At 41.0% G+C, this 24,636-nt stretch overlaps 1 protein-coding gene across 6 annotated transcripts in view; it reads right to left on the bottom strand.

The window, feature by feature from the left end:
• casz1 (castor zinc finger 1) overlaps window positions 1-24,636 on the bottom strand; it is a 180,254-nt gene that overhangs the window by 78,756 nt on the left and 76,862 nt on the right. For 3 of the 6 annotated variants that reach the window (XM_030054958.1, XM_030054957.1, XM_030054956.1), the window contains exon 1: window positions 1,753-2,415. Coding sequence is in view for 1 of the 6 variants with exons in the window: in XM_030054956.1 (XP_029910816.1) it covers window positions 1,753-1,801 (49 nt within the window). In the remaining 5 variants the exon portion in view is untranslated. Of the gene's footprint in view, window positions 1-1,752; window positions 2,416-11,869; window positions 12,107-19,193; window positions 19,242-24,636 lie in introns of those variants that run through there. The other 3 variants (XM_030054959.1, XM_030054962.1, XM_030054960.1) reach the window with 2 other exon arrangements.

Raw genomic sequence — 24,636 nt, 5'->3', positions numbered from 1 at the left:
CACAGTGGTCGGCAGCAGATTCTCTCACAGCTATATTTAATAAGAAACATCATCTTTAGATTGCATGTTATTTTCATTAATTCTGCCATGTACCAGTGAAAAAGCAGGGAAGCCAATATGGTGTCAAGTGTGGTGAACAGAAAGACAGACAGCAGGAGACAGCAAGAAAAAAAAAATATTGTTAATTCAAATAAGACGCAGGGTGAATCTGTAACTGACAAGAAAACACTGAAAACAAGAGTCTGAAGCAAAACCAGGATTCAGTAAACTTCAAATTAAAATGTTTTTTTTTTTTCCCCAAAAATGTAAACTGATAAAAAAAGGGGTATCCTGTATATAACATTTTCTGAGCATCTTTTTGAACATTTGATTCAGTCTGATAATCTAAAAAAAAATGCACCCTACTCTAAAATGTCCCTACAATTTGTTTATGATGTTAATATAATGTGTTTAAAATAAAACACATAAAATGTAAGACAGATAAGATTAACCAACCTCATTGGGAGACTATAATGACTCAAAAAAGTTAGTCATATTTATCTGTGGTACAAATAATAAAAAATAAACAGGGAATATGAACAGCACACACACTCATGCATGAGGGGAGACACCGCACAGTGCATGCAAACTGAGAAAACACAAACACACACACACACACACACACACACACACACACACGTACATACAGTACTCAAAAAACAAACTGGATGTGACGGGACGGTAAACACACCTCATGAATATGTGAAATGCAATTTATTTTAAAACACACACACACACACACGCACACACACTCACATAACCCTTCTTACAAGTAAAGTGGCTAGGAGAGTGAAGCTCATAAGTATGAGGGGTAATCCTATTACAATAAGGCAAGTTTGTCCTCCAAAAAGTGCAGAGAACGACTAATTGTTATCTCACCGTGACAAGGGGAATAAAATTTAAAACAATCTGCCCAATGGCTCTAATTTTTATACAAATTCTGCACACCGAGGACAGCTGGAAATATTCTGAGTGATTTTTTTTTATATATTCTAATAACAATTTTGCTAAGCCTGTACCTCATTTTATTAAACAGCAGCTGTTTTCATATTAATGTAACATGCACCTGTGTACATAAACTAATTAGAAGTACCTGAAAAGGTGTTAGCACTGCTCCTGTTCCCTTTACATGTGTGACAACACAACCAACACAACAGTTTGTTTGCTTTGTCCCCTTGGCAACAAACCCTTAGGCCATTCAAGGCACCCTAATGACATTGCCAATGCCTGTGTGAGTAAAGCCAGTACCTGTATTTCTATAGTACCAAATGTAGGCTTATTCAAAAACATGTAATTAAACCAAGGGACCAAACAACCAAAAAAAAAAAAAAAAAAAAAGACACAGAGGAAGAAAAAAAAAAGCCTGACAGCAAGTTGTGCTGGTTTCATCTCACAGAACAGAAATACACATTGACTCTTACAAGAGAAAATGAAACTGCCTTCATAAACTTTCTTCATATGCAACACAGTGTTGTGAGTAAGCGTGCGCTAGAGAACAGGCAGATCATATTTGATATTGCAGTCACCTTTGGGCACTGTCAAAGAGCTATAAATAAGGGTGTAGCTACACTCGGGTATATGTACGCGCTGGCACATAGTTTAATCATGAACAACTTCCCCCCTCAGTATGTTTAGTCAGAGATAATGGCACACCTTAAACTGTCAACTAATAAAACATATCGGGCAAAGATGGGAAAGAAGAAGAGTACTCACCATATTCAGGGAAGTCGAAGTTAAATCCTCTCAGACATGTAACTTTCATAATATTACTCAACTCTGTCAGAAAGTCATTCGAATGTTGGTTGGTGAAAGGGGAAATAAAGCGGAAAAGTAACTAGATAAAAAAAAAGGCTTCCTTCAATCATGCACTAAACTCCTTGACATGTAATCTGTCAATAGTTTGTTGCTGAGATAATGCCGGCTGCCACGAGCAGATTTGATTGGCAGCTTAGGGTCTGGCCCCTCCTTCCTGTGGTTTGATGGGGGGTAGGTGAAAGAATACGGAGCCTCCCCCTTCCCTGCTCTCTCTCTCTCTCGCTCGCTCGCTCTCTCTCTCTCTCTCTCTTTCTCTCTCTCTGTCTCTCTCTCTCTCTCTCTGCCTCTCGTGTGCTGGCTCTCTCGCTCTGCTTTGCTCCCATACACACACACACGCACACACCAAGCTGTTGGTGATGTTGTCTGAATAGGCTGATAGGAAATTATGGCAGAGGAACCGGAGCAGTTTTTTTTTCCCTCCCTCAGTGGGCTGGCCTTTTCCATCTTTGTGGTCTTCTAGCCTTTCAACTCTCTTGGGGTGGAGCCTGCACTGCCTCTATTCAAATGAGGGGAGCTCAACATTTAAAAAAAAAAAGGGGTTAGGGAGCAAAATATAGTAAATTTATATCACATATTTTTATGACATACAAAAGAGTGCTTTAATTCTCTTTTGTTCTGTTCACTTTTTATTTTTAATGAAATGCAGTGTAAGTACCTCTTAAAAGTTGCTTTAAAACAACAGATCTTTTTTTGTTAGCTGTCATATTTAAAACTGAATGGAAGTCTATTATGTCAATATTATCGAGCGTGCCACCCTGCTATGAATTAATTATTTAATGTAATGCATTAAAGGGACCCGTGGTTTAGCTCAAACAAATTTCAAACTGAAAATGACAAATGTAATTGTCCTCTTTTGCCACTTGCAGTCAGGAGTGTTGAAAAATATTTACAGAAATGCTTAAGCCACTCGAAAACTGTGGCTTATACTGTCATAAATAACTCACTTATGCTGCCAAAACATAATGTTGATCTTCTCTATTTCGGCAGTATATTGTAAACTTTCTCTGCTTCTCTCCCTCGGAGCAGCCTCTTTCTCCTTCCCTCCCTCTGATAAGCTATCAGTTTTCATTGTAATTTCAGGTGAAATGATAAACGACAGCCGTTACCAGGTGACAATGAATACTTTATAAGACAAACCCCTTATTTGCCTGGCAGTTTCTTCCGCAGTGGCATGCAAAGTGCCTCTGGACCATTTGTACATAATGCCCATATACTGTAAACATGGCTCTCTGTCAAGAATGTGGAATTTACAAAGGACTGACACAAAATAACAAAACATATCACACAATGAAAGGTCACTGGGTATTCCTGTTTTCAACAGCATTTTTCTTTTAAACAAAGAAGGTACATGCCTAGCATTTACTGGTTTTTAGAAAAGAGGAAATGAACACATTTATGGTTATGAACCATAATGCTGCGATATGAGTCCTGGCTTCAGTTCCTGACTGCTAGCAGCAAAGTCCAAAGTATGTACATAAAATGGGTTTTGGTTGATTCTGAAATTATGATGACTCACCCAGGTTAATAATGGAAAAAAGGTCTCATTCTCCTCTTTCATAACCCACTTAAAGGAAAATGCCCTTAAAAGGGTTTCTATCAAAAGGTTTCACCCTTGACCTAACATTGAACAGTAAGTACTACCGCAATACCTCGTTAGACAGAAGATAAAAATCTATTACTTTCTGTTGTACAGGACTGCATCTGCTATCCAGACAAATGCTGCATGTTTAAAGGTCTTGGTTAAGATATCTTGTCAAATGTCAGTCCAAAGGCTCTTTATCAATCACATATTGTACAGTAAAGAAGATTATGATGAACAAACATATTTGTTTGGTGGATTAGCAACAACTGGTGAGGTCTGATGCCCATGTGGATCATTACCAAAACAAACTTGAGGCTAAACATTCAGCCCAGACTGAAGTGACTACACATGCTTATGAATCCCTCTTGGATTGTGTGCAATGCATGAAATACAGTCACTTAACATAACAACAGTCACTACAAAGTACCGAGATCACTGCTGCATTCATTCTTTATATTTTTAAAGTGACGGGTGCTTGTGAACACCTAAATCAACTGTTATAACGTGTAAGTGTATGAAACTGTTTAGTGTTTTATCTATCACCAAGATCAAATATTGATATTTCTGCTAAATCTAAAATGTTTAATAGTTATTGGTGGAATTAGTGATGGTAAATAAATAAGATATTAAAACATCCATCTGCCTGCAAGGCTGTGATTCTGCTGATTTAGTCCACACAGGTACAGCATATCAATACCTAGAGCAACAAAAATTCAAACAGTGCATCTAAACTAAATATCAGAGAGCGTGTAACTCCATTAATGCAAAACGTCCGCAGGAGGGAGGGTTTGTCGGCCATGCATTACGGCCCTCTGGCCCTCGAGCTGCCATCTTTGGGGGCGAAACCATTACTTTTCATAAAGAGCTGTGGGGCCTTTCGTTTGATGTGGTCTGCGGGTATTGTATGGTGCATGCTGGAGAATGTTGAGGGCAAGGTGGAGTGTGTATGTGTGTGAGCGTGCGTGCACATTGTCGTGCGTGTGACATGGCAGGGGTACATCAGTCAAAGGGCCGCCGGGCCAGACGTTTGGCTGCCCCTGACAGTGCACTCCAGGAGGGGCTGGTCTGGTGCAGGGCCCACTCCGAGTCCTCCATTCCCCAGGACAAAAGCCAGGGCCCAGTTGAAAGATGTGAATTCAGTGGCTTTTGTGCCCAAAGCCCAGAGACATGCCGAGTGAGAAATCTGACCTTTGCCGAGAGTCAGATTGTGTTTTTGAACCCCTCTTGCTGTCTCTGGCAGTTCGGGGCAAAGAGTGAGTGAGCTAATAGGAAGGGAGGGAGTGGGTGTGGGTGTGGGTGTGGGCTGGTGTGGGGTGGGGTGATGTGTGTGGGGGGGGCCCGCGCTAAGTGGCAGAGTGTCCAGGTGGGGGTTACAGAGGAAAGAGAGGCGTAAAGCACCGCTCTGCCCCTTCAGAGACAACAAAAAGAAAGAGTTTGTGTTTTCCAGCAGACAATGGATGAAGTTTATTCTTGGTATTCACTGTCATGATATTGTAAAATTGGCAGGAAATTGAACGTGTAAAAGCTTAATTCTGATGCAGGGGCTTTAAAAGCGGGATTCAACAAGGGTTCACCTTAGTGTTGTTCTGGGTTGTCTGTGATGTAGGATATTATTCCCTCTCACGTCTGTTTATATTGCATTATATATTTATTTTCAAGCAGAGAGAGAGCTGAATATTAAACTTACCCACAAATATAGCCAGAACAATGATGATGGCAATACACCACTACTCGATGATCATCATTTGCATTACTTATGACAATTATTCTTCAGAATCTCATTTGATTTTCATAATTGCTGCACAGCTGTATACATACAGTATATACATATACATTTCCGACAGCAAAATTCCATTTTAGGTGCATAGCACAATTAACATGGAGCTCGTATGAGGTAATGTACGTATGTCAACATGCTATAAAGTCTTTCTTTGTTCACGCAGTGTTTATGTTATTACATGAATTATGATATAGCATGCTGCTTGGCAGCAGTGTGCTGAGAGCAGAGATTTTCTAGATAGAAAAGGCCTATGTTTTTGAGTCATACATTTTTCTTGACACTGCTTTCATCCCCCGGCCGTAATCATCATATCTCCCCCATTGCTCTCCCGGATGCAGACATCCATAATGCAATCTTCCTAATTTTGATCCCTCGCAATCTGGTTTTTAAAAGGGAGGGGAAAAAAGGGACATATTTCTGAAGGCTCGCTCCATAATCATTTTAGACAGATAGCCTTTCCCATCGCAGATGAGCAAATATTTGTAAACCAGCTATCTAATGGAAAATTATAGTGAAATTAGAGTGAAATTCATGACAGTGAAATCCGATTATCTGTAATTCTATTATGCCATCTTAGCCCACACAGCATATTTTTGTAGAGTTTTTTCCATAAATACCTATGCCAGGGGTCCTGCTAATCAAATAAAATTGAAATTCATCTTCCCATTAAATTCAATTAGCTGCAATTTCTAAAGCCTAACAAAGATTTTAATTACTAAATTATAAAATTCTCCCTAGCCAAATTGGGGAGAAAAAAAGTGCATCCCCTGCATCTGAAAAACAAACCCATGAAAGGAAATTGTTGATCAAAAAAGATATCCAGGGGAAAATAACATTAGGGAGAGCACTGGGGCCCTTATTCAGCGAGTCTGGGTGGGGAGTGACGTGTGCCAAGCGCTAGGCTCCTGGGCCGGAGGAAATGAACTTAGCCGAGGTGCTCTCTGTCTCTAAATGTCTGCCCTCGGAGTTATTATGCTGTAATTGACTAATTGACACCTTAATTTCATTTATGGGGCTCCTGTGTTCATAAAGCAACCTCTGGGTGGGGCAGTGGTCTTGAGCGGAAGCAAGGAAGCCAACATCCAGGACACCAGGTAGGGCCTTAGGCCTCCAGTCCTCTCCTCAGCAGATGACGATTATGCATTTGATAATGAAATGGTCAGGAAGAACATACTGACTTAGCAGAGGCTTAAGGAGCATCATACTCCCATGTTTAAATCCCTCTCATGCATGCTGATAGGTAATAGTCATGCATGTCCAGCCTTGCAATCTGTCACTGCCTGTGCAGCTGACCTCCTTGTGGGTCAAGGAGTTTGTTTTTGAGAAGTGCAGTTCTTAAAAATAGATGAACTGGCAAATGGGCATTTTGAGCAATGTTTTTGAGGGAGGGCTTTTTTTAAGCAGGTAAAGAAAAACAAGGTAAAGAAAAAGGTGACCATAAATGAAAATTAAATTGTTCTAGTCCAGCTGTGTTTCAGTGGTAGCAAACAAGCAGTAATCTGAGATAGGCGTAACGGCAGCCTGGCACGGCTGCTGCTAACTTTCTGAGGAGAGCTCACTGTTAATAGGACAGCACTGGGGTCTCAGGTCAGCCACTGGGACCATTTCCCAGCCACCCCCTGGTCCTCACCAGTGGGCCACTAAAACAACAGCTCAGCACCCTCTGCAGACTACAAAGCTCCTTCTGAAAAGGCACCTGCTGCTGTTATTCACTTTAGGCTCTTTGGCAGCTCGCTCTGTCTGTTTAAAGGACACATAGCAGAGAAAGACTGACTGGGAAATGATGAATTATTTAAGTATGATGTCTAATTGTTTCAAGGCAGACATCTTGTTTCTGGAAGGTAAAGGCATGGGTGGCTGCTAGTAGGTGCGGATGAATGTCTGTGTGGGGAGGGAGTCATTGTGGAGAGGTCTGTCTAGTGCGTAATACAGGCAGACTAATACTTGAAGTGGCTGGGTAAATATGACCAAACTGAAACTTTAATCTGCTTTTTCCATACTCAAGCTGGCTGGGTATTAAAGATAATCTTTTTTGTGTGTCATATGGTGGGAGATATAGATGGAGCTAATTTTTAGAGACAAATCTGATATTTGTCAACTGGTTGAAAAAAACCTGGGGATTTTCTTCTAATCCTCCCTTGGATGTGAAGGCGCGTTAACAGCAAAATGCAGATGGTGTTCTGTGCACGGAGAGTATCCAGCACTCAGTGCAGTGCATACGGAAAGGCGCAGGCTTGCCTCGCTAGGGCTCAGCACAACCTGCAGATAGCTAACCCCCCCCCCCCACATACAATTAACAAGCTACTTGTGAGAGCAGTAGCCTATTAGTCTATTCCAAAGCGCAAACTTTGCAAAATACATTTCTTGGTTGTTTCTCTTTACTTTTTGTTTCCTTGCTGACATAACATCCTTACTTCTGGGCTGTGTTCATCAAATATTCAGTTGCAACTCAATTCCAATAAGGAAAAGAAAACAAATTATAAATAAAATGGGGGCATAAATCTTTCAGGATCCTAATTCTAACTTTCCCTCCGAGTGTTTCTGTCTTTATTTTGTCACATTAAGCAGTTTTACTTTCCGTTCCCACTGCTAGGCGTGGCTGATTTTACACTGGTGGAAAGAGCCCTTTATTCTGCAGCTCTCTTGTTTTGGAACACTGCGCGTTTTGTGGTGTCACTTCTTTTATGCACAATTATCACTTGTGTAACTTCTGGTTTTGTTTTTATGAGAGATGGAACAATAAAACCTATCTGATGTTCTTTTTTTGTTCGCGCTGGGAGCCGGGCAGGCCTGCACTTTGCCCTGTGAAGTAAAGCTGAGAGTATGACCAATCTCCACAGCGATGCAAAGCTGTCTCAGCTGCCTTATCTTATCCAATGTTTTTGTCAGATATTTGCTCTGGTCATTTTAGCACCAGAATGCAACATGGCAGAGCACTTTGGATGCATTCCTCAACTGCTTTGTGGCTCTGCACTACATTTGACATTCTATTGATAGTTATTCCATGACCTCTCACGGACATCAGGTCAAACATTATATAGCACATATAGTAACAAGTCCAAGCGTCAAAAAGCATTAACAACTCCAACCACATGCCTGAGAAAAGCATGTGCACTATGCAATGAAATACAGACCGCCTCATTATTTTGTAGAGGAGCTTAAGGGTGCGTACTTCTAAACCAATTATTAAATACATGGCTAGTAGGACTCAGGTAGGCTGTATGGGATAGAGCAGATTAATGTCAAGATTTGGAAAGGGAAGCCACTGACACTCTGCACGACAGCTCATAAAAGGTGAAAAGGGACAAATCTTTGCACAAAATTTAACACAAGACCTGCAAACTGTGGATAGAGTAACTCCATTTGCCTCTGTTTGCTCTCTGACATTATCTCCTGTTAGGTTAGCAGCTCTACCTTTGCTATACTCACTTTCAAGTGATTTCCCTCCAAGAATATTCAAGAAAACAACATCCAAACAGAAGCGCAGTATGTCATGTATTTACTTAACAAAACAGAGTGGTTATATTGGAGATCTTGTCCATTTTATCTGAGCTGCAAGGCCACGTTGGCTTGACATAACTTACGAGGACTAAAACGGATTAGCAAGAGTTTTACACAAAGATGCCACATGAGTGTTAGTCCACTAAAGAGTAGTGGGTTACAAGTGCTTGTGAGAATTTTATCCTCGGGCTACAATGTGTCCTTCTTTCTCTTTACCAGTGCAGTGCCCGTTCCAAATGTGCCTGTTCGGAACGGGCCAATTGCTTAGCCCACAGTGTTGCTGCCCTTAGCTTTCTGGAGAACCGCTCGTCCAAACAACTTCACACTCGACACTGCACTTCCTTGGGTCCTCAGCGATACACCTGCCAAGTGTGGAGTCGATCGTATGAACGGTTGTTGAGAAAACTGAAGGGCAGACATACAGACAGAAAATCCTTTCATTTTGGATAGATATAGACTTAAGTGGTAATGGCAGTGAGAATGGGTGAAAATTGAAATGCAACAGGCAAAAGGGCTATATTAGTTAGTATCTGCAGCATGTGCATTTGTTTTGCACAAGACAGAGCTGACTTCTATTGATTAGTCCTTCCAAAGAAAAAAGTTGACATTATATGCACTATGAAATTCAGCATTTTTTTAACCTTCAGCAATGCTTGTCATTCGCCTGTGAAATAAATAAATAAATCTCCACCAGGAGGAAGGGGGAAAAAAATCGCTAAAGCTCTTTTGGTGTAATTGGCTGAATAGCAAGGGCAGCAGAAAATTTACAGGCAGACAACAGTGTGAAGGGGACTCGGTCACAGTGCAAAACTAAGCCCTCAGCACCAGCGAGGGAGTAAGCGAGCCAGAGCAAGCAAGCATCTAGGTGCCTGTCTGGCATATCTTAACTAGCGTGAGGCACTGCTCTCTCGCTAGCTTTGGTGGTAAGCTGCAGATCACAGTCCATTTTCTGGACAAGTTAAGTAAATAACCCAAGCAAGCAGGCAGAAGACAGTGACAGGGAAAGAGAAATCCCCCAAAGTCACAGTGGTGACACTCTGCTAAATCCAATCAAACTGAGGAGAGAGAGAGGGAGAGGGAGAGAGAGAGGGAGAGAGAAGGAGGGAGGACGGGAGGAAGATATCCTCTTTACTGCCTGTGTGTGTCCAACAGCATTGATGCAATAACACCTCATTCAGTGTTTAGCCCTTCTCAAAGGACAGGCAGGGATAACACTTTAAACCCTGTGGCTTTATCTCCTGCAGATTTTCCATAAAATGCCAAGCCAGGGAGCCGGGGCCATGTGACTACCATGTAGGTCAGGGCAGATGGGGGGTAGAGAGCGAGGGAGGTGCAGGGAGAGAGACAGAGTGGGGGAAGACGGGGGAGTTTTCTAATGGAACTGTTGAAAATAGCAAGCAGTAACCAGATTAGATCAATTAAGATTATTTCTATATCTGTTGCTGAATAAAGCACGAGAGACAGAAAAACAACAGTCAGCCTAATGGCAGACAGACAGATACCGACAGATAAAATAAATTCTGATGAAAAACAGCACCCATTTCAGCTTTCTGTATTTCAGGGAAAAGTTTTCTAATACAGAAAAAAAAATGGTGTGACCATGTCCTGCCAGTTCTGTTTGCAGTTTTGTGTATTTACTGAAGATACACTGAACCCCAGGTTGCTGGAGCTGTTTTTTTTTTTTTCTTCTTACGTCTCCACCGCCCCTTGTATCATGTTTATCGTCACTTAATATTTGAGAGGGAGAATTGCAAGAGAAGCACAACTCGGTGAGTACATTTCTGTGACAGCTGGTTAGGTCAGCCGGTGCCAAGAAACACGACACCCAAGTGTCAGTTGCGTAAATAAATGTCAAAAATCCCTGCTCCGGGCTCTCCCTGCACCAAATCTATGAATGTAACTGAGACCCCGACTAAGATATCTTTACCATCCATCCTGGTGTGGCTGCATGCCCTCTGGATCTCCCTTCTACACAACTACCACCATGTTTGACAACACAGTTAAACAGATGTAAGTCTATCCACTCCTGTTCGGGTTATAATAGATATAAATGTAATCACCGAATGGTCTCAGAGCATTCAAAATTAGATTTCTCATGTAACCTTTGCACTCCAGCTATCGCGCTACTTTGCATGGCCTCTGCAAAACGCTAAACACTGTTTAACATTTCGTATGCATGGTTTGTGTCGTTGACAGGTTATACAGTGTGGATGGTCATGGTTGTTTGATAACTGTTACCACTGAGGCGGAAAAAAAGCTCTTGCGCATGAGGATGCTCTCTTTGGGCACGTGATTTTGACCTTATAGCAACAGTCCTCGAATGCACCCTACTGTACATCACCAGCCTCGAGATCTCGGTTTACATGAAAGCATGTCCTGGTCATCTGGCTGATCTTCATCCATGACATTTTCAGAACGGGGAGGTATGTCAATATTCTGAAACTCAATGGGCTCGTATAATTGAACTAAAGGCCCTTAGTTTCCATATGCTGAGGGCACACAACTTCCCAGTGGAATACCAGTGACGCTTGATGGAATACAAAAGATGGACAGGATTAGGCTTTGTGCTGTTGACTGACCTTGACCTATTTTTTTGACCCACATCTCCACTCAATCACATGATTCCATTTTGATCAATAAACCTGAGGTGAATGTGCCAAAACTGGACCTAAATGGTTGACCACGCTCTGTTTGAAATTTCCACATTTCTGGATTAGCACCACTGGCTGTGATATCTTTGAATAACCTGGCCCCAATCAAACCCAAAGGCACTATCCCTGTGAACGTAATATTGATCAAAACTAGCATCTATCTATGCATAAGAGCCTGTTGCAATTGATTTTTCCTATTTGGGCTGAAAAATATAATAGAGTTGATATGAATTACAGGGTGTTTTGCTTCAATTCATCAAAGCGACCCAGACAATACTTGCTGTTGCTAAGGAAACATGATAACAGTTTTTGTCTGTTGCTCAACAATCAATTACTTTAATGCCTTTATGCTAGTGTTTACAGAGAAACAAGACAGACTGGTAAAACTACCCAAATCCAGGTGGCTTATACTGACAACACACACAGAAGGGGTTGTATAGTGGGTTTTAGACAATCAACAACATCTTTTTCCATCACAAATAAGAACAAATTTTAGCTTACCAGAGAAGTGCTAAGCAAAGCTAGCATCCTTTTTTCATCTGCATATGCTGCATTATATTTGTGGCTGTCTAAAGGCTATTTATCCCCTGGACATTTCTGATTAAAATCTGATTAAACCATAACAAGTTTGGTGGCATTTCATGATATCATAAGCTATATAAATTGTTCAGCAGCACTTGTTGTCCACTTGTGTCCCTCCAAAGTGTCCCAGTTGCCATGTTATCTGCAAAGATTTGCTGTCTCTAATTCCCAAGCTCAAGGTTGATCAGTGTTATTCTAGTGACACTTCCCCTAAAGCCACCTGACATTAAGCCTTTATAAGACAGTTATGGGTATTACATTGGTGTTGCTACATAAACTACTTTTTATGCCTTTACTGAGATGTATAAAAGAAATAACTACAGAAACAGATTAAACTCAACAGGCCAAAAGGCTACCTATTGTCTTGTTAACAGAATATTACTATTATTATTATTGTTATTGTTGTTATTATTATATTATCCTTGGAGTGTCTTTGCAGGTTTTAGGCTTGGGGCCTTAATTATTGATATAGCCTTGTGGTATCAAGCAAGCTATTGATGCCTGTTTGAAGTATTTTCACTGTCTCTACCAAAATATTACATCACTGTCATTCAGGGCCTGTGGGACAGGTAATAACTGACCAATATGAGTGGACACGTGCTAAATATTTCTCATGCAAAGAGCCTTACGAAAAGCAGGCAAATCAACTTACACTTCCCCCAAACCAAAACAGGCAAATGTAAAGCGGGTAAAGAGATTAAATTACGTGCCGCAGTGAATCGAGGGCTAATCTGACTCCTAAAGCTTGTCTATAGTGACCCTTCAACTTAAAATTGCCCCGGCATTTTAGTTACTTTAAAGGATATCCTGCTTATTTTCAACCTGGGTCTTTATTTCCCAGTCTTTTCCCAGCCATAATTATAATTGATTGTGTTTAAATCTGTTTCTGTTTGCCCACAGCAATGCTGTCCAACACACATCCAAAGGGCAAAGCAAGCTCCCAAAGCTGAACCCAAAAAGTGATTAAAACACATTATTTCAACACAATATAGTGGGTCCTGCCTACGTCCAATTTCTGATTATCCAATGGCTGACACTTAGTTTTATAGGGGCGTCAGATATGTTATTTTTACTAGCATGAGCTAGTTGGCAAGTGGATGGCAAAAGTACTCCAATGCCACCTTCATGTCATATTGGGAGTTCTTATAATACAAACTGCTGACTGAGAAATCCCATTCTCATCAACCTGCTAGTGGCAATTACAAATAGGATTGTAGGATTTTTTGCAGGCTCCAATGTCTTCCTGGCATCAGAAATTGCAGAAGTGTGTTATCATTGGCACTAAACACGGCTGTAAATCCACTGATGTTGGCAGCCCAAAGAATTAAAGGTATATTTACACTCACACAATCAATCACACTTTAAAAAAACAAGCGATATCTGCATTTCTTTTGTTATTGCTGATGCTGAAGTAACCATTCCGATAACTAGCGCACGTAAAGAGCACTTTGAGGCTGGAACAATGAAATCCTGTTCTTCAGCTTTTCCCAAAATTACAGGAACACAGCAAAAACTACCAGCCAGAAAAGTAAACAAGGAAGTGTGTAAGCTCTTAAATGTGAAGCAGCCAACTGGGAAAACACCCTCACATCAACCTCCTGGCAATAATTAGAAGCAGGATATATGCAAATTGTTTGATAAATAACACTGTAAATTGTAAGTGTATCATCATGAGCAAACGCAAATTCCACAGCTAACCCACCAATGTCAATAGTCCAAGATAATATAAATCAAAATGACTAGTTATGTTAATGTTAATACAATCACGTTTACTTAGAAAAAGTTGCTATACAACGCGTATTGGAAATGAGCTTTGACAGCGGGTGACACAGTGGCAACTCAAGTGAAAAACTTCAGAGTTGCTGTGAGGTTTATTTTTTCACTTTGACAGTGATAGGCTAATGATTACCATAGACTTCAAGTCTTTATGCTAAGCTAACATGAAGTGCTACCCATAGGAACCGAACCACTGGATGCACAGAGGTGAAAATGATATTCCTTTAAGACATCTAAGGCCTGAAATTCAAATGGCTGTTTTTTTTAGACTTATTAAGAATTTTAAAGGACTTGTGAACATCTTTTAGTACTACACTACAGTTAGAGATTAAGTTATTGACGTTGAAGTCAGTGAATTTTTTTTTTCTTTTTGGGGACTTTTTTTAATTTCACTTCAATTTCACTTCCCAAAAAAAAAAAGATCTTCTCTCAACATTTTGACTGCCACGTGCCTCATATCTATTCCGAAAATATCAAGAGAAATATGTAAGATGATGTCAGGCCGTGCATGACAAGCTTGTGCGGGTAAGTCGTGCTCACCAAGAAGAGAGGATTACAAAGAGACTTTTACACCAGGTCTTAAGCTCTCCTGAGCACTTTAAAAGAGAAATAACTTCAGTTATTGTCAAAGTTTCTCAAAGCTCACTGGTCTTACCCTATCCAGATCTGTGGACTGAAAATAATATGATGCTCCATCTTTCAAAGATGTACTTTTCCTAAAGCATTGTTGATTGCCCTGTGTCCATTACTTGGAAGGATTATGATAATATTCCACATTGTGCTCGGCGTGATGCACAGGAAATTCAATACTCAAAAGGTTAATGCAATCAATTAGGATGACAAAGGAGTAAAGTAAAACCCTCCTGCTCGTGGAAAAAAGAGACAGGAGAAGAGAGGGGGAGAAAAGGTATTGAAAGCTTGAATGGATCCACCGAGAGAAAAGAGGCACTTGAAACGACAGAAAAATGGCATTTATTCAACGTGTATCGTTCAAAGCCAACTGCATGACACACACACACACACACCCGTGCATGCACACAGAAAGCAAAAAATAGCTCTTAGATGGTGAATTGCATCATTCAGCACTCAACCAATTGTAATTGAACAATACGGGGGCAATATTTTTGTTTGAAGGTAATCAGATACCTAAGCCAAGGAAAAAGCGCCCGTGCTAGAGGCCTGAATGTCGATTCATAATGCTGATGATGTGCTATGGACTTTTCCTCCGTTCTGAGTCAAGTTTTGTCTCAGCGCTCCATTCCCATGTGCATTGTTGCACGGGCTGAATATTAACAGCACTACAATTGTGTATGGGAGCGATATCTTTTGTTATTTAGATAGATGTTACAATGCTATACAACACAAAGAAGTCTCATCATTGCAGATAAATGGATAAACTTGGATGGCGGTATTGAGCTCTACAACCATTGTAATAATCCATATTACCTTTTCAGACTGAGGCTCAGTCTGTCAAAATGGTGATGTATTAATCACATTTCAGCAATCCTCCGTGGCTAATGATAATGTTATGAGAGTCTGGGTGGCAATATTTCGCTAACGTCTGCAACGCCTATTTTCTGCCGATAAGTTGTGCAAGGAGAAAAGCCTAAAACCTTGTAATCCACTTAGGTAAGGCAGTAGACTTACCTACTTCTACAAACACACAACTTATGCCTCATAAATCCACTACACCTTCACATTCTCAGACTATCGTGCCTGAAGCCTGAAAAAAAAAAACACACACACACAGCAGATGCCTCTTCCCACTTTGTTTGTACCGAATAATGGCATGTTCCACATTTTAAACCATTGCACAACTCAAAGAATTACCCACAGGCCCTGACAACACTAATACTCTAAAATCTGTCCTTAAGTCTCATTCACACTTACAGGAGCAAATAACATCAAAATACTGCACCAGAGCACATTCTCCACCCTAATATAATTTCCAACATGACTGTTACAAGTAAGCTATTTGACATTTTGTTCCTGAGTGGCGGGTTATAAATGAGAGAAAAAGCAGCAAAGACAGGATTAGACTTAAAACGTTGATTTTCTGCCAAGCTCTTTGCACTACAGAGTTGTTTTTTTTCTTCCACACACACCAACAACATTCAGCTCCACTATGCACAAATAAAGAGGTACGCAGACAACAAGCACAAAAGCTAGGGTTGGGCTGTAACCAGGGCTTTATGTTTTGCCCATAAGAATTCCACTTTTTTCAGAGGCACGACTGCTGTAATTTGACCTACATCACATTTTTCTGTTTGGGTATTTTTCGGGGCCGGCAGCCACGTCACAGAAACAATGGGCCAAAATGGGCTTTGAAGTCGGCCCTGAATGAGAACGGAGGGGCTGACACATGAAATGCCCTCACAGCTGGGCTGCCCCCAGTCAAAAGAAAAACAAATACTTTGAATGAGAGGGGGACACGCCGCTCCTGTCTGCGCTTCCTAAGGCCCTGAGCCGCCACCGGGAGGTGGGCTTTCACGATGTGCCCGTAATGATGGATGGATTCTGAGGAAAGTCTATTCACATGGAGATGTTACATCATAAATATTTACACAGGGCTGCCGTTTCCATGTAGCCTTTGCTTGTTTTGACACACTGGAAAAATTTAAAGGCCAAAAAATGTAAGAGGGAGAAAAGCGCGGAAAATGAGGAGGCGGCTTCTCCTCTTTGTTGTTATAGCATATTGAGTGATAGAATAATCCTAAATTGAGTTTCAGGGGCTAGAAAGACAAATTATCTTTCCTATGGCAAACTGTGGCTTTATTTACCTTAATCCATGACTGAGTGAGCTCGTGTTTATAATGGAACCATTACTCTAATATGCAGAAACCTTAAAAAACCAGTGGAAACACTAAACAAAGCGAGTTTTAGGTTTCAAAAGGCTGCTGGATGAGCAAACATTGTTGCTATCAAACCCATATTAGTGTACATTACATTTTCCAGAGTGACAAAGAGGAAGTAAACTCAGCTCACAAAATAAATAACAAAGCCTCATATTCAGCACATCACCACAACACTTCACTTAACAATCGTGCCCAATCCATTTAAAAGCCTGATCTTTCACTAAGAACAACGAGTGAAAGAGAGGAGTGAAAAGGGAGACGCAGTTGTTGTTGTTGGTAAGCAGCCCTACAAATTTCTACTCAGCAAGCTCAATTAAAAGCCTAGAAGTCCCCTGGGATTGTCCCTGGAACCAATGAAAACAAATTTGGCAGTTTAATTTTCTTCCCACTGTCTAAGAGAGGGACTCCACTCTGGGAGTGTTCACCCGGTCTCGGTCTCTGGGAGCCGGGAGGAGAGAGGGGAGTGTCATGCAGGGCCCATGTTGGAGCCATTTGGGCTTTCTGATTAGTTGAATTAAAATATATCAAAAGCCAATTAAACTAACTGTACTCGAGGTTAGGCAAGGGGAGACTAAAGTAAGGACATGTAATCGGCACTGAAGTCGACTTTTAGTGGTTTTATGGTCCTTCCAAAGCAACACAATTAATGATATCTTGGTGTGTGTATGTTTGTGTGTGCACATGCACATATGCATTGACACTAGGCTTGGTCAGTATCCAAAATTTAATAGTGGGGCGTGGTAGGGGTGGGAACAGTAACCTCAACACCCTACAGATTTATTTTATTCTACATTCTTCTTTTTAAAATCTCTTAAATTCAATGTTTTATGTACATGAATTGCAAATTACTCAATTTGTCAGGTGCATAATAAAAACATGACCTACAATAGGCATGCTATTACTGTTACTCTGTACATCTGCTCAGTTGTTATATGGGTAACCCACCACCAGTATAACAAACTTTTCTTTAACCAATCAGTCAACAAAAGGTAACTAAAACAATATAAAACACAATTGCACCTATTGATGCAAATATTTTATTGAAACATCCAACACTATTCAGAGTAATTCCATCAAAATAATCTATAAAATATTTTTCTTAGACAGTCACGCTACTTTACTACGACTATTGTCCCTCAACAAGCAGCAGTCTGTGATTTTTCAGAAAATACTGCATATGGCTGCAAGTGTCACGATATTTGATATTTCCAAGTATCAGCCAAAACCTAATCCAGACTTGATCAAATCGATGTCTAAACTTAGATTGATAAACAGCAGTTGTTCATATCACAACTCATGAGGTCATGTCTGGCTGATGTGCACATCATGAGTGTGCTGATTGCTGGTATTTATCGAGTCTATCGTGGAATCTGTACATGGTATCATCATCGTGTTGTGGGGAGGTAAATTGGAGATGTAGTTGGGGCTCTGATTGATGCTGGGAGTGTGTCTTCCCTCTGTTGTGTCAGTGACGCCACCAGAAACAAAGGAGTGTGCTGTAGCCCCCCGCCTCAATTCACGGGCACGCCACCCCCCGGTGATAGTGAGGGTCTCTGGTTTGACATGAGACAGCCCACGGTGTCATTTCTGAATGTTCAGATCCCTCCTGACTAGGAAGCCAGGGGCAAGGGCTGTTGTATGCATCCTCATGACAGACTCCCACATCAGCATTGTGCTGCTACCAGCTAACATCATTAGCACAGAAGGTTTCATCTCAGGGAGAGAAAAAAAAGCAACCCAGTTTCTTCAAGTCACAAGTCATTAGCGTCCTCTCGAGAGTCAAATTGTACAGAGGCAGATTTTTTATCAGCAACAAAAGGTTTTATATGCTTGTTAATTTGGTGGATGTCATCTGTACTTAGATTTCTGTGTCTAATGCCTGTTAGAGTAATAAATGCCATATAGTGGAAAAATTGTATTATTTTGTCTAGATGACTGTGTGGGATGTTGCTTCAGTACAACAAGCTCTAGACGTAAAGCAGGCATAAAAGAACATAAAGTTATAATTAACATGACACAGTGGAACCAAGATAGCAAGAATAAGGCGTCCATATTAGCACATTTATGAGAAATTACAGTGCTTTATGCTAAAATATAATTTGTTATCATGGCCATAGTATGTATAGTTTAGTAATTCAGCTAATTAGTTTCCACTGAGCTATTTTGTTACAAGTACTGCAAGTCAGCCAAGGCGCTGGTCAACAGCAATTTATGTCAGGAAAACAGTAAAATGCCAGTGCTTATATGTCAAAAGCAACCTTATTGTTCTTGTAGTTTTGAGTCAGTGCAGCCTGTGGCAGGCTCTATAACACACTGTGGTAGGAGTGTGTTTTACACTGTGGAGATCCCTGAGAGCAAGAGAGAGGGAGAGAGAGAGAGGCCCGGCCTCTTTGGAAAACAGATACATCAGTGTGCCTGTACAGTGTACAACATCGCTGTGAGTTAATCAGTTGGAAAATAAAACGGTGGGATTCTAATAAGTCATTTGTCAATTTTTACAACCCCCAGACACATTGATCCATGGGGATTAATGAAGATGCCTGATATTGTTGTAGATATGAACAGGGGAGACGGTGGGGACAGTAATCAGTCATGTTGGCGATTTGTCCTACCTCGTTTTCTCTTCCTGGGGAGTCACTCCATAGAGGGGCTCACTTCATCTGAGGGGGAGAGCAAGAGAGAAACATTAAAACCCAGGAACTCTTCCTTCTGATGTCTCTACATGCATATATATTCTTTAAAGAAATTTATACATTTGAATGCAGGCATGACTGCATCGTCTACAGAGGTTGAAATAATGTAGCATGCCTCCAGATGATGCAAAGGCAAAATGTGTATTCACTCCTGTCCCCAATAATATAAAAAGCACAGTTGAAAGGGCCCCACATCATAGTTGGGGGAAGGGGGTGGAGGCCGAAGGCGGGGCGAGAGGGACACTAGAGTTGGTGGAGCCCATTCAAGCATGAGGAGCAGGTGTGGAATACAGTTTACTACTTTTGTGAAAATTTTGGCACAGCTTCCCAAATGACAATTTACTTAGAGTTGGTAATCCTGAAATCAAGATAATGAGGGGATTTCTCTGCCAGATTTGACCTTGAGGCTGACTCGACACAATCTTGCTGGCTGGAAAATGAAACCAGCTGCTTTCCTTTGACACCTCAGTGGCAAAATTTACATGGTGCAGATGTAAAGATATTTGGGTCCAGCACTGTTGGCATGAAAAATACAGCAGAGCTAAAGGGTCATGGTAGCTAACAGGGGAGAGTAAATGCAGTGGAGGTTTTAAAAGCATATATATGGATTACAGTATAAAGGTATCAAGTTCATGATCACTACAAATGTGGCTTTCATATGCAGGCATGTAAAAGTGAAGTGCAGGATGTTTCTTATATGACGTCCATTTTCCTTGCCTCTCAGCCCCATCAAGACAGAAACTGGCTTTGGCAGAACCAGTTGAGTCACTCTGAAATCCTCTCAAAAAGTTTCCTAACCTTGAGAGCCCAAGCATCCCCGAAAAAGTAATAATAATTCTAACCTGATCTTCCTACTTATTTTATATCTCCCCTCAGCAACCTAACTTCTTCTCGGCAACAGTGCAGTTATTAATTCATGAGGCACTAATTAGTTCTTTGTTTAATTTTGTGTTAAACAGACTGACCGGAATGATAACGACTCGCGCTGTAGCGCTTCGGTCCCATGCCGCTCCTGTTTGCTACAACAAGGGAGCATCGTGCGACTAGCATGATGAACCCAATTCCCTTCTAAGTTGCACTTCATTAAGTCAAAATGTGACAAGGAGCTTAGAGGAAGAACTGGCAGATCTGATCATACATAACAATGCAGGCCCAGTAAGTTTAGGGGGGGTAGGGGGTGCTGGTGAGGGGGGTAGTGGATTCCAGCATGCATGTTGATAATTTTCTATTTTTAACCCTTGGGGGCCGTCTTTCATTTTCCTTTAATTGTTTTTGTTCAGAGCTGCAGTGTCCTCTTTTTAAATTGCAGCTCCTATCAACTCCCCTGATCAACCCCCTGTGCAACATTGCAGGCAGACAAGTAAACAACAGGGTTGCCCTTTTCCATGATTTAGTGCAGACGGTTGCACCGGTAAAATGGGTGGCACTTTCCCATTGTACATACTGTACATAGGATGCCATTTAGGAGGAATAGTTGCATGACATGTCTCACGAAAATGAACTTGAAACATAACGTTTTTGGCACTGTAAGTTGAGAAACCTGCTGGGTGTCACCAAAGTTAAGAGGCCAAGGCTCATCAACAACACAGGAATGCATCAGGGCAGTTGCATGAGCCCATATTTCACATACCACCTCAAAAATGTTATTGTTGAGTACACATTTGAGTGATTTATTGCGTGTATATCAGATGTGTGATTATCGACAGAGCAGACACTACGTTTTTAGTGCGAGGGCTTCAAATTAATTGTCACAAAAAGTTCTGTACGAGCTAATTACTGTTCAGCTAACACTACAGAATGATACTACAGCATATGCTTTTACTTTACAATCCCTTCGTCTGACAAACAGTACTGTACCCAACAGGTAATACCTTTCAATAAACTGTTCTATCAGTGACTTGATAAATGCGGCAGATAGTCATTTTTGTTTGCAAACTGGTGTGTGTGTGTGTGTGTGTGTGTGTGTGGTTGGGGGGGTGTCTTCACTGCAAATCATCAGCTGACAAGCTCCACTAAGATGTTTAGCCTCTCCAAGAATCTCCTCACTGGCTGAAGATATGATAAAATCAAAAAGCAGACAAGTAATTACACTGTATAATAGGCAAGATTGGCATTTTCAAAATCATTTTCATGTGGATGGAAATGACATTGCATAGACTATTCTGTATTCACTGGTGCAGATAAATAAACAAGGCATGGAGAAGAAGGGGGGCATACAGAACGCACAGTACAATGGCAAGCAGGTCAGTAATTAGAAACTCTGTTTGCACAGTAATAATTTTAATATATTCATCAGGAAACAGAGCATGCCTAGCATGATAAAATCCCATCAAGGAGCATATCCCGACTGTCTTAACCTTTTAAACAGACTGGCAGCACATTGTTGGGAACCTCAAAGAACAAAACTAACATAATAAATAAATAAACACATAGAAGTTATATGAAATGCAGTGATTCTCCCCCATATTTTAAAAGATAAGCATGAACAGCTGACATTTATGACATGACAGGGATATTCAACCCTTTCCATACGCTCAGAATCCTCAATATTGATCAGCACCTGCAGCTAAATGTACTTGTGGAGCTCTTGACCACCTTTATCCAGCGTGATCGGACTCAAGCCTTCCACTACTGAAATGGATTCAGCTTTGATTGCGTGAGCGTGAAGACCAATACATGTGTGTAACCTTGTTTGTTATTGAAGGTTGTGGTGGTGATGCTATGGAAATTATTGCAAATTGCTTAAAGGAGTCCTGACACGCAAAAACCTTGACCTGATGATGCCATTTGCCTAAGACAGAAGAATGCGTAATTGTTGCAGGAATTCAAGGTGGAGCAAAAAGCTAATCTTTATGAGCAACATTTTTACTATAGGATTACTTTGACCAAAAATAGCTCAAAGGCATTCATGTGTAAATCATACTGCTGCATGCATAACCAAAGTGCATGTGATGTTAATGTGATAAACACACCCACTGCAAACCAAAGAAGTATACAGTAAGTGCTCTTTCAAACTTAAAGTCAGAGAACAAGTTAAGCTGCTAGATCACACCTTAATGTTTCGAAGTAGTTTTCGGCTCCGACAAATTCAAATAACAGGAACACACAAACAGGCAATCCATTCAGCAGAGCAGTTTAAAATAATAACTCTCGTTGCTGTAATGATTGCCAATCTATTGTCTAAGTTTCCTGGTTTCATTTCCCACACATAAACTCAGAAACTTACAAGTTTACATGACCTCATTCCAAATAAAACAACCTCTAATTACACCAAGTGGAAGCCATACTACAAGAATAAACCTCTCACTGAATAGGCTACTCCTTGGTGTCTTCTGGTCTGTGTGTTTCATTCTAACTGACTTTGTGAACACATTGCACAATGAGAAATTGACCATTTACTCATGCATATTTGACAGCACCTAGTAGGCCCCTTTTTGTGCTGTCACTTCTAGCTCCTATTCTTTTTTACCCCTAGGAGAGGACAGAGTTGGGGGCTTGAGGGCAGCTACCTCCACAGTCCCACTGTCCCCTCCTCGCCTAATTTTTGTTGTCCAGCCCTTTGAAACCTCAATCTCACGCAGAAGCTAAGAATGGTGAGCCATGTGCAACAAGTGCCGATGCCATGGAAACCCCCGTTTTCCCCCCAAAATATTCCTTTTTATCCCTTTTGAGGACCTGTCACCGGGCAGAGCAGGCATCACACGACCCCGGGCCTAGCCGTGACAAAGCCTATTTTCTGCCTGCTCCTTGATTGATTAAAAAAGACTTTTTAGCAAAACCATGTTAAAGGACAAAAAAGTGACACACAGAAGAAAGGGCCCTGGGGGATGGCCCAATCAGACGCTTTCCCCCAGTAATATTGCACAGAAAAAAAGAACAATATCATAATCGCCACAAAGGAAGGGTCAGGCCAAGCATGAAACGTGACAACAATGGTGATTACTATGATGATAGAAAAAGTTTAGGATTTGGTGGGTAGGTTAAATCTAACTACACGCGGTATAATTGGATCCATCTGCATAAAGCGTGCACTTGTAAGATTTTCCTGATGCTGGTCTCGATCCATAACTTGCAGATTTGTGTTGCCGAAGTTAACTCCAATCTGTGAAAAGACCGCTGAAAACGACTCCAGCATGCTGCTAGATATTTCATACACCGTCATTAAATGTGTGAACCTAAACATACTGACTTCCTTTCTGATTTATGACACCCTGCCTGGCCACTACAAATGATGGCATATTATCTCAGCATATTCACACTCTGGTATACCCCTTGATTATTATAAATGCGTTCTGCATTAGCTTCCCTCCACACTCGAGAAAAATTATACATGTTCTGTTGTGGTTCATGCGTAATATGGGATCAATATTCTATGCATTGGACATTTCACTCCTCCAGTTGACCTAAGTGACAGACCATTTAAAACAGAGAGAGACCGACTCAGCTGGCCTGTACAGCACCAAAGGGAGAACACATTATTAATTAATCTCAAAAGCACAGGTCAATATGAAGAGTCTATTGCTTACATTACTTTATTTGTTTATTTATTTTTAACCAGGTTTGTGTCAAAAAGCTTTAAAAAACCTGGCCTCCTAGAGTGATCTGATTGTTGAGAGGGAAATGTCAAACATGACATTATGAAATGTGTTGTTGTCATACCACAATGAATACAGAGGTTATATTCACCAACATTAAAGAACGAGAGCTGCTGCTTTCCCTTTGTTTCTGTCTGGAGATGTGGAGGAGATATTTACCAAGACGATGGGGTGGGGTGGTGGTGGGGGGCAGAGCAGAGCAGCGCAGAAGCATTAGAAGCGTCCGCACACGAGCAATTAGTATTCCAGATCCTGATGGTTCTAAACACAAAAAGGCCTCACCAAATCCCCACGGCGGAGGTGTCAGACGGAAAATGACGAAAATCTGCTCCTTGACAGGGAGTCATTTATATTTTAGCTTCGTTCCATTATCTTAACGAATCCATCATCAGCCAATGCAATATTAACAGCAGAAAATCAACTCATTAGATCCAGGGGGATTTAATCAAGATTGCAATCATGTATGCGGTTCCTGGAGAGTTGGCTTCTTTTTTTTTTTTTTCTTTTTGGTCCTTTCCACGTAATTGCCGCATCTCAGATCTTAATAAATTATTCTCGATCTGAGATTGATGCCTTTTTTTCCCTGCCTCTCACGCCATGCACTCACCGTCTCCAACTATAATATTTACCATAAACATTATTATGTCATGGGCACACAGTTTAAAATGGCCTTTAGCTAACTCACAGAAGTAATTGGCTTCTCCATTTCTCTCTCGTTTCCTTGCTAATTGCCCAGTGATATTGCTAACAGTTCCTTCAGAAAGAGA

Source organism: Myripristis murdjan, chromosome 7, assembly GCF_902150065.1.
Source record: "Myripristis murdjan chromosome 7, fMyrMur1.1, whole genome shotgun sequence".
Lineage (NCBI taxonomy): Eukaryota > Metazoa > Chordata > Actinopteri > Holocentriformes > Holocentridae > Myripristis > Myripristis murdjan.
This window is presented reverse-complemented; position numbering and strand designations above follow the sequence as displayed.